General features: G+C 41.0%; 1 protein-coding gene across 13 annotated transcripts in view; it reads right to left on the bottom strand.

Moving 5' to 3' along the window:
* Nucleotides 1-980: 980 nt before the first annotated feature.
* Nucleotides 981-11,318, bottom strand: part of nfasca (neurofascin homolog (chicken) a) — a 306,806-nt gene continuing 296,468 nt past the window's right edge. For 10 of the 13 annotated variants that reach the window (XM_072563836.1, XM_072563843.1, XM_072563844.1 and 7 more), the window contains 2 exons: nucleotides 6,238-6,249; nucleotides 981-5,773 (listed from right to left, as the gene is read on the bottom strand). In XM_072563836.1, coding sequence (XP_072419937.1) covers nucleotides 5,530-5,773; nucleotides 6,238-6,249 — 256 coding nt within the window. In that variant the 3' untranslated portion in view covers nucleotides 981-5,529. The remainder of the gene's footprint in view (nucleotides 5,774-6,237; nucleotides 6,250-11,318) is intronic. The other 3 variants (XM_072563847.1, XM_072563848.1, XM_072563841.1) reach the window with 2 other exon arrangements.

Raw genomic sequence — 11,318 nt, 5'->3', positions numbered from 1 at the left:
TCTAGTTTCTATGTTCTTAAACGTCTGTTATTTACCATGGAGCATCGTCCCTACCTGAGGCTAGTAAACGAATGACACTGAAAACATCGATACATCAATTCTTGCCCCTCCACCCAATATCCTCTCCTCCACCTCAATGACCAGCATGGAAGGTCCTGTTGATAATCCATCCCAGAAATCTCACTGGCCTGGTGAGTGAATGCCTTATGACCATTGCTTGCTGGAATAAACCCATAAGCAACATTCATTAACAAGATTTGTCGAAAAAGGCTTAAAATGTGTGCTCCTCAATGTGAAAAGTGTTGTCCGTGAAACCGTAGACAAAGGGCTTGAAGATGGTTTACTGATTCATATTCAGACATCTCCCCAGTGGTTGATTTCCCTTACTTGCTGTCACATAGACATCTTTCAGCCACAACACACAAACTAAGTCAATGGTGCAGAACCTTTCATGGTGATGGTGCTATGGATCAGACCAAGAGGCATTAAGGATAAAGGGCGTGAAGACAAGAACAAATAAAGCACAGTACATCCTGATATGGCCATGTGCACAATTGGTGCAGCAATGAACATGAAAACAAGATACAATTCATGTATATCCTTCACCAGTTGCCTTGCACTACACAATCCTGTGTTCTGGAGAAGTTGTTTAACTATCACAGAAACGGGCTGAGGATGAGGTGTTTGGGATAAGGGTACTGCATGATATAGCACCAACGTCTGTGAAGGAGGCAAGCTGTTCCAGTGATTTACTTGTTACCATGGGCGGCACGGTGGCACAGTGGTTAGCACTGCTGCCTCACAGCGCCAGAGACCCGGGTTCTATTCCCGCCTCAGGCGACTGACTGTGTGGAGTTTGCACGTTCTCCCCGTGTCTGCGTGGGTTTCCTCCGGGTGCTCCGGTTTCCTCCCACAGTCCAAAGATGTGCAGGTCAGGTGAATTGGCCATGCTAAATTGCCCGTAGTGTTAGGTAAGGAGTGGATGTAGATGTAGGGGTATGGGTGGGTTACGCTTCGGCGGGGCGGTGTGGACTTGTTGGGCCGAAGGGCCTGTTTCCACACTGTAAGTAATCTAAAAAAACCATTTATTTGTTTAGCATTGCACTTGGCAGAAAACAGACAGACACTTTCTATATAAAAGGCGCACATCTCTTGGAGGTGATGGGTTGGTAGGCCAAGCTTGGTATGTGTGCTAGTCCACGGTCAGTGCGCACTGGACATGTCCCTGATATCAGTCTATACCTTCAATGCTAATGGTATTTACAAATGTGTGCTCTTTCTTTTAACCTGCCAGATCAACCTCTCAATCGATTGAATCTGAGAAGAGCCGGGAAGTGGGGATAGAGGGTGGGAGTAGTGGCAGAATCACAATGGTTACTGTAAATAGTTTTTACTCAGAGAAGAGTCAAGTTTCAGTTGGACAGGGGTTGGCGTTGGAGGAAAAGCGAGGGAATTTGGCAAAGAGATACAAGCCCTAATAGGGTTTGGTTTAGCTGCAGGCAGGGAGTTTGATTCTTATTGAAATACCTTAGGAAGCAAGGAATTAGCCATCTCTCAAAGGAAGGTAAAGTAATATTTGTTCCATGTAACATACACATCTCTATCACTGAAGGGAGGAGGAGGGCATTAATGGGCCATATTAAAGTGTATGTAACTGATAGCCAACTGCTGCAATGGCATTACACCACTGTACCACATTCGATTCAATCCCTATTCTAGCATTCAGACATGTAAGAGTTAACTTTTAAGTTAACTCATCCAATGGAAAACTGATGGTATCGATTGGTCATGTGTTAAACAAGCATTCCACCCTATCTCTGTTGGATATTCCAACACAAGAAGTTTAATTCCCTCCACTGGACTAACCCCACACATCCTGCTCCATTATACACAGGTGAAGTCCTGAGGTTGGATTTCTGAATGGGAGCATAAGCAATTAACATAGGAATCAATGAGACTCAATTTACAACAACAAAAAATCACATGGAATTTACATTTTGAAAAATAGGCCTTCAGTGGATGTGTAAAGGCTCTTCCAGACTTGAAGAATTTGGGTTACCAAAAACACACAAGAGTACCTTATACGTCAATAGTCTAATAGGCAGGACATCAAAGCCTAGCTAACTCTCTCCTATTCTGCCTGAAGTCAGATTGTAAACGCCCTTTGTCCGTATTTCTATCCTTTCTCTCCCATTGTGCCGAGGAAAACTTCCAGCAGTTACTCCAGCACCATTTCCCCGTCTGCTAGGAGCACATAATAGAGGAGAAGTGAGACTTGGTAGCTTTTCATGCACTCCTACATGTTACCGGCACTGCCCCAGGATCAGAGGAAGGTAACAGTCAGTCCTGAGGAAGGCATAGCAGACCCAAAACATTTTATTGAAGGGATAAGGTCTGGTGGAGACCTTTCCTACTGTCAAATTTCATCTTCAGAACAAAGCTCAGTCCTAAAAATGAAGCCTGCAAATCCACGGTGCATTCTCCAGGAACGCTCCAGGTCCTCACAGTAACAGGAACCAACAGTGACCCCTCCCTGTATGTTGTGACCCTCAGTACAAGTAAATTGGCTCGGGTCATGATAAAGTCAGAGGGATGCTCTGATATCCCACCACGTCGCCACGTTGTCTCAAACAGAAGGTAGCCATGATGTGGAGATGCAGGCGTTGAACTGGGGCGGATGAAGTCAGAAGTCACACAACACCAGGTTGTAGTCCAACAGGTTTATTTGGAATCACAAGCTTTCGGAGCGCTGCTCCTTCATCAGGTGAAGTGATTCGTCGAAAGCTTGTGTTTTCAATAAACCTGTTGGACTATAGCCTGGCGTCATGTGACTTCTGACTCAAACAGAAGGAATCTAGTTTCAAAAATGTGAGGAAACTTGATTCCGTGTCTTAATATTTTAATCTAGACAGTTATTAACATGTGTAAGTGATGACTGGTTTAAGAAAGTAGTTGGAGTGTAGTGTGGTTAACAAAGGCAGGAGACAGCTTGAGGTTTCAATTTGTTTTGATGAATGGTGACTAAGCTTTTAACCAGAGTTGTTGAGGACTGGGAGTTTTGGAAAAATAAATATAGTCGGCATCACTGGCAAGGCCGGCATTTATTGTCCGTGTCTAACTTCCCTTGAATAAGTGGATAGAAGCTTCCTTCTTGAACTGCTGCATTTAGTGTGGTGTCAGTACGCCCACAGCACTGTTACAGAGGGATTTCAACCTGGCAACAATAAAGGTACAGTGAGATAGTTCCAGGTTAGGATGTTGAGACGGGAACTAGTGATGTTCCTGTGTATCAGCTGCCCTCATCCTTCTACAGAGGAACCTCGATTATCCAGCACTCGATTGTTTGAATTTCGGATTATCTGGCAAGATCACAAGATTCTGATGCTTGTCTAAACGGTGTTATCCGCATTCGATTATCCACACAAAACATTCCCCGCCCATGTCATTCAGATAATCGAGGTTCCTCTGTAGATGGTACAAGCCATGGGTTTGGAAGGTGCCTTGGTGAGTCACTGCAGCACACCCTGCAGGTGGTATACACTGTTGTTACTCGGCGTCGATGGTGGATGGGGCAGAAGTTTTAATACTATGGATGGAGTGCCAATCAAGCGGGCTGTTTTGGTCTGAAAAATGTTGAACTTCAGTGTCGTTGGATCTGCGGTCATCCAGGCTAGTGAAGAATAGTCCGTCATACGAACATATGGATAAAGTGAATAGATCGGAACTTTTTTGGAAGCCGATATTTTGAAATTATCTGTATAGGAACTTGGAGCAGAAAATGGTTTTAGGTGAACATTAGGGATTATTAAGTCAAGAAAAAAAACTTGCCAGGATATGTCTATATATTAGCAATGCTGTTTCTATGGAAAGGAAATATAGTTTTGACTTTCAACAAGGCAATTGAACTTGGCACTGGAATAATTCTTGCCTTGAAATCTCGCAAGGTACCACTTTAAGCAAGATTGAGAGCTTAGCTAATGGCCACAAGTCTAAGAATTAAGACCATGTAAGTCCTCATATTATTTTATTGCTTCATTCATTTTGAGTTTTCAGGGTTATGTTACAACTTGAGTTGTCGATCCTTCTTGTCCTACTTAGAGTTATGTAGGACAGAAGTAGATACAGAACTTTGTATTACAGTGGGCGGGGCTTCAACCTGAAAGAAGAGGTGGTTGGTGATTAGTTTCAAACCTATTATTAATTGGAGAAAATTAACAGTTTACTGGAGAACATACAAGATTGAGGATTGATCATTCAGTCAAGTGAGGAGTAAGGGTCAATGCCCAGAAGACCTAAAGGAGATAGACAAGTGTTTTCAGCTACTGAAGACCGAATATTGAAAGCTGAGGTTGAGTAGAAAGGAGCTGAGTGGGGGCACAAGAAGGGGAGAGGGCTTACTTTAAGGACATGAGAAACATCACTTGGATCTGCTACATGTAAGTCAATTGTTGCAGGACTGCTAACATTGCAGCTGCTGTATGTGGAAGTGCCATCTGAACTGTCAATGTAAATGGAAAGCAGTATAACGTAAGGTGTCTGCACAGTCCTGGTTTCATTCTGTCAAGCGTCAGTTTCAGAAGCAGAGCGTTCTAAACTGCTGCTGAACGGTGAGACCAGGACATTCCGTTTTCTGCTGACTGGGGCAAGAAGTGGAGTTAATTATTCAGCAAATAGAAGTGTGCATCAATCATGAGCTCAAAGAATGCACGATAATTTTCTTTAGAAAATCACAGCACTTGGTCCTGACCTGTCAAATGGCACCTGTCAGAAATTACCTATTTTATTATGCATCACATTTAAGCAGCTCCTTAGGCACAGATAGCTTGTTTTGCTCTGACTAATCATTGCTCCAGATATATCTGCAATGCTGGCCTGCTCGACGGCTGTCTAACCCTCAATGTTAAGAAGCATATAATTTAAAATAAAGGTGATCCGAGAGGCACCAGTCAACATACAGACAGTTCTCTTACATCATATTAATGTTGCTGCATCTTAAAATTAAGTACTGTTCAAAAACAAAGCGTAGTGATAAAAATCTTCATGTTCATCCTGTGTAGAGCTGTGGCCTCATGATAGCTCGAGACAAGGACAGAGCTTGCAAGTGGAATATGAGGAATCCCTAGGTAGCATTATCTATACACAATGTTAGAAGTTACTCCAAAATTGTGTCACTTGCAATCTAAAATGGATGGGAAGAAAAATAGCAGTTTCCAGAATTTGTTTTCTTACTCTTGAGAGATAGGCTACTGGGGCTTAACAGCAACACATGGAGGTGGGGGAGCTCGAGGGCTACGTTACTCCAAAAGCCTGATAAATCACTCTACCTTCCACGTTGCCCCTTTCATTAATTCTCCTTACTCTTCACGTATCCTCTCTTGCCGGCTTCATTATTTGGTCCCTCACGTTTGCCAAATCACACTTTGCTTCTGTTTTCCATATGCTCGGATATTGGTGGATAAATCAAATGTAGTTACTGTCTTGCTAGCACCTGTGCCCATATGCTTTGAGTTTTGGGTTTCACCTTACTTTTCACATTTGTGCCAAGGAATAGGCGGGATTGACTGGAGACGTAGCTTCGGAGCTGTCATTACCCTCGGTCTCCTCTTTGTCCTTTTTGACCGTGTACTGACCGATGAAGGAACCGTCCTCGCCAAAGCGAGAATTGCCATCCCCATCACCGTAGATGACTATGCTGTCATCGCTCTCCTCTTGCTTCACTGTCCCATCCACTGAAGACTGACTGCCTTGAGGCTTCTTGCTGTCTTCATTATCACTGGGTCAATATAAAGAGGATTGATGTTAATAACAGATTAATAATAATGTCCCTCCCTCCTTCCCAAGTGGCGCAATTGCCACGCAATGTGCGCTTCAACAACCTAGGGTTAGATTTCTTCCAAATTGACCTGCTCAGAGATGTTACAGGAGCAGGTAGGACTTGAATCTAGGTCTCCTGTTTCGGAGGAAGGGGCACTACTACTGATTCTTTAACCCATCAGCATAGGGCTATGGAACCCTTATGAGAAAAATATCACATGGCACTCGGTTAAGTGGATTGACAAATGATGCACATTGGGCTTTCCTCAACAGTCTCCTTTAGTGATCAGCTTGTATTCATCACACAGCCCTAACCTTTACAATGATATCAGCGTTAGCCTGGTGAATCAGTGCATGGAACAGCATGTACAATTCAAAGCCAAATGTTCTGAAAACACTTCACAAATTAACAGCTCTCCTTACCTTTCTAGAGATCTGTGTTTCCCGTTAGTGGAATATGTAAGGCAGAGGAAGGATGATGGAGGCATGGACAAGGCAAACAGAATAAAAAGAGATTGGTTAGGACTTCAGTATTTAACCCCCTCTGGAATTCATTTTACACTCACTTCCTTCTTTTGGAGATTTGAGAATTGAAGGATTCTCAATTGAGAAATTATCTGTGGCCCCTGATAACAATCCTGATTTAGGAAAGGTAAAAATCCACTCTAATTCTAATCCAGATTAAATCCTAATTCTAAACATAAAACAATCAGCTCTAGTCCCAATTAGAAGAGTTTAGATTTCCACTGCAAATATGACAGAAGTTGATTTTGCTTCAATTTGATTCCAAAATATTACAGCCCTCAACTCTTCCTATGCTTTAAACGAGAACCTCAAACATTGAACTGGTTTCCACATTCTTGCTCTAAACCTATCCCCTTATAAATCCATTTCAAACAGGCAGGACAAATGGAAAACCGTAACAGAAATGTCTACAAACACGTAATGACAAATCAACATTCTCAGAACAAATCAAAGCTACATTTGACATCACTGCAGATCTGAGAAAGTAGTTCCACGTCAATTGTGCCACTACAGAACCTCGGCCATTTTGATCCATTCACCTAGATTGATTGGATCACAGGAGAAGGAGGAGACCATTCAGCCCCTTGAGCCGCCTCCATCATTCAGTAAGATCAATGACCTAACTCCACAATTGTGCCCCATTTACCTTTGGTAAATAAAGATCGATTCATCTCAGATTTAAAATTAACAAGTTGCCATTGGCAGAAAAGAATTCCAAACTTCCACCACCCTTTGCACAGCGAAATGATTCTTAATAACCCTCCTGAAAGATCAGGCTCTAAACTATGGTTATGCTCACTAGTCCTCGACACCCTAGTCTGCAAAAATAGCTTCTTTTCCCCAGAATATTCCCATAGTATTCACTTAGCATTTTAAAAACCTTTAGCAGGTCAGATTAAGATACCTTCAATTGTTGGAAAAACTACCCTCTGGCACCAAACCAAGGTCATCTTAAATCTTACTTCCCAACCATCAGCATTTGTACATGCAATCAGATAAGAAAATCAAATACTTTACATCTGACTCTACATCATATTCAGATCAGTGGATGCCAAGAAAAATGTCAGTGAGTTTGGATTTCTTTTGCAAATGAATCATCTTGTTGCACAAGATAGCAGCTTCTCCTTGCCATTTTTATACTTGATGCACCTTCAACATAATCTAAACCATCGTACTGAGATCTGGGCTCCTCTTTGCACACAAAAGCCAACACCTGAATGGGAATATGTATATCATTTGACTTGCTCTAAGTTTCTGAATGAAAATCTAGAATTTATTTTTATTAAGAGACAATGAGCACCTCAAGTCTTGGCCATTTCCCAGTTTGGTTTCTCCAGCCCAAAAGTTCAGTCCAGAAATCCAAACCAATCACATCATCTTAACTTGGCGTTTTCAATGTTCAACATGCTCTTAGGTCATTGCATTGGAAAACAGAGGGTTGCTTCATGCATGTGTACTTATGAACAGAAAAGGGTGAATGACGTGGAGTGATCAGGAGCTAAACAAAATGAGACTGAAGTAATAAAACTCTCCGGGACATCCACAAGGTGCCTAGCATCTAAAAACTAGATGTTTGTCCTTAATGGCCACCCAGGCCTCAGGTTTAATTGACCCAGATCAGTTTAGTCTGTGATTGCTGCCATAGAAACTGCACATGTTTTAATATTCAGGTAGTGCTGTGACCATTATTTCCTGAAATCCAAGATCGAGAATGGAATATTATGCGGGAAGTGGTTGATTAGGGAAGGAGTTCATTTGTGACAATCCCTTTTCATGGATGGGTTTTAAATGGGACACATTTTCTGATCTTCCATCATTTGTGCTTCAGCAATGTCATACTAAGTACTGATTTAAATGGTTTAGAATTATTCATTTAAAAATGTTTTCTATCTTAATAAAAGACAGCACAGTCACTCTGAAACATAGTGTTAACATGATAAGGATCTACCCATGCTACTGATGGGTAATATACTGCTATTTATCTATCAATTCCCTTCCACTTCACACTAAGTCTACATTTAGTAATAATTTGCAATCAGGAACATTGCTACATACATGTCAAGATGTCCTACTTAATTTAAGGAAAATATGAATGGACAATCACTTTAAATAAGAAAATATAGTGTTTTTCTAAGCTCAGACATTCAGTGTTAGGATCAATTTGCTAAGTCAGGTACTGTTAAATCTTCCTTTCTATACTTTGACTCCCTCAACTGGATCATGGGATATCTTCATTCTAAGTCCATCTACACACCTTCATTTCCCAATCCTTTACACCCTTACGTACTGCTCTGTCAATCTCAGTGTTGAAATTATCAATTGACTTCCAGCCTCAATGGTCTTCCAAGGGAGTAAACTCTACATACACCACTGCCTTGGAGAGAAAAAGTATTTTTTGGCCCAGCTTTTATTTTAAGGTTAGTCTCCCTTGCTCTTAACCCCTTTACTAGCAGAAATAGTTTCTCTCTAGCTACTCCATCAACTACTTTGATCATCTTGAACACTTTCAATTGGACCACACTTCCATTCTGAAGGGAATGTGAGTCTTGTCTGTGTAATCCAATTATCAGAATTTAATAATTATTAATTATTTAATCCACTGTATCACTGTGGAGATACATGCTTTCTAGGAGATTTCCTTGCCAATACATTAACATGCTGATGTTGTGTGGATATTGCCTAGTATAACTGTCCCTGACAGACGAAAGGACCAGTGCAACATTTAGCACAGTGTTGACAATTGAGACTTGAAATGGGAAAATTTGGGATCTTCCTGTGTAGCCTTGAGACCCATAAACTAGAAAATAAATGATTTTATTCATCTTCTACCTCAGCAAAGAGAGACTTTTCCCTTGTTTTGGATATTCTCTGGTTGAAAGTAATTTGCTGTCAGGGTGTTCCTGTCCCCTACCTGTAGCTATGTAGGTGGGTGCTGTAAGTAATACCATTTCTTTCAAGACCCCAACGTCTTTACCCTAACCTACTTCATTCCTGGGATGTGGACATCATGGGTAAGAGCAGTATTTGGTGTCCATCCTTTGTTGGCCTTTGATAAGCTGGTGGTGAGTTGACTTCTTGATCTACTGTGTGATCAAGGGGTTGCTGCAATGTCATTAGGAACGGAATTGCAAACATTTGTCTTGATGATTATGAAGGAATGGCTGACCTATATCCTAGTCAGGATGATGTGCGATTTGGAGCAAAATGTGGGATAAACCGAAACATGTGTTCACACAGTCAAAATTAGAGAGATATTTACTGTGTAGAACTTAGTTCTGTATTGGAATGATTAAAATTAAAAATGAGATCATGTTGATGCTAGCTAGTTATTTCCTTTTGTTGTAATGGACCCTATCTAACTTTGAGCACCTCCAAATTCTTTGATCACCTTTCCATTTCTCACTGTATAACTTCAAAATTCAGTCTTTGGCATTTGGAGTGATTCAGGACAAATATTACAGTGTTGACCCCCCCCCCCCCCCCCCCCCCCCACCACGTTATAAATGAAAGTGCTTCATAATTGACCACAACCCACACAATATCTCGTGTGTAAGGTTAAAAAAAAGCCTCTGATTTAGAATTCATGAGCGGGAAAGGCAATTGGTTTGTATAATTCTGAAGTTCACAGTAATACCTCTTGTCCAGCCTGGGTCTAGGGAGCGATGAACAAAGAAACATAAAGGCATTGGTGAGTGTTAATATGCACTGAGACACCTTTACAACAGAACAAGATCGGGACAATAAACAAGAAATTACAAATGCCAGGACGTGGAACACAGTAAACAGAGTGGAATGGAAATGGGAACTGGATGGGTCTCACCATCCCTTTCTGTGGTGGTGGGATGCAGTGGGTTGTGGGTATGAGGAATAGGAATCAAACAGGTTTCGAGTTTCAAATCACTATCCTACCCTCCTCCCCTGCTCCCCCCCCACCACCAAACACAGTCCAACCTCTGTCAGACAATCCCTAAGTAAATCAACAGAGTGATCCATCATCACCTGCTCATTTATGTTGAGTTGTGCATTGACCTTAGTTGGGACATTTTTGGGATTGGTTGTGACAGTCCCACATTTGGAAGAAAGAAAGGGAATGTATTAATTTTGAACCTTACTTCTGATCGCTGCATCAGGAACCGTGTTGGGGTCAGGCCCCTAGAATTCACAGTCATTTAGGTTCTCCTTATAGTCTGGAGAATATGAGTTTATGAAGGTATTTTGAAAGATTAGACAGTTTGCAAGAATTAAGTCGCTCTCAGCTTCTCTTTAAAACTACTGCCTTGCGAAAATAAATACACAGCTTTGATGTCTGACTGGCGCAGTATCAAAATGGCCTTGTTATTGCAAACACTGATTGTTCTTTTCCTCCCTGCTGATATAATTTGTCTGCTGCTCCATCTCTCACTTCTTTCTAGACCCATGTGACTACGTAAATCTTTGTAAGTTGGAAATACTATAACTGTAACTCCTTTTTACTATTTTTAAACATGAAGCTTTGTTAGGTATAAAATTAAAACAGAAAATGCTGCAGAATCAGAGTTAGCATTTTCAGTACAATATGACTCTTCAGAATTTTTCAGTTTCTCTTTCCAGACACTGCTAGACCTGTTAAATTTCTTCAGCATGTTCTGTTCTTAGTTCAGATTTCCAGCATCCATAGTAGTTTGCTTTTATTATCAGTTTTGTTAAGTCATGGTTTAACGTTAAGATCGCTTGTCTGAAGATTTAACACTTAAGATTTATTCCTCATCTAGTCAAATTAGAAAAAATCTTTTAACTTCTAGGTATTATTTATATTAGAACTCTTGTTATCCTGAGGGTTTAGGGTGGTGTCATGAACTATAAAAACAGAAAACAAATTTACGCAGTAAAATAAAGCATTTGATAAGACTAAAAACAAAATCAGAGATGGGAGACCCAAGGTTGTGCTTGAACACAGAACCTGCTACACATATTGCTTTTTATTATACTTATGTTTTCAC

The sequence above is a fragment of the Chiloscyllium punctatum genome, chromosome 45, assembly GCF_047496795.1.
Source record: "Chiloscyllium punctatum isolate Juve2018m chromosome 45, sChiPun1.3, whole genome shotgun sequence".
Taxonomy (NCBI): Eukaryota; Metazoa; Chordata; class Chondrichthyes; order Orectolobiformes; family Hemiscylliidae; genus Chiloscyllium; species Chiloscyllium punctatum.
This window is presented reverse-complemented; position numbering and strand designations above follow the sequence as displayed.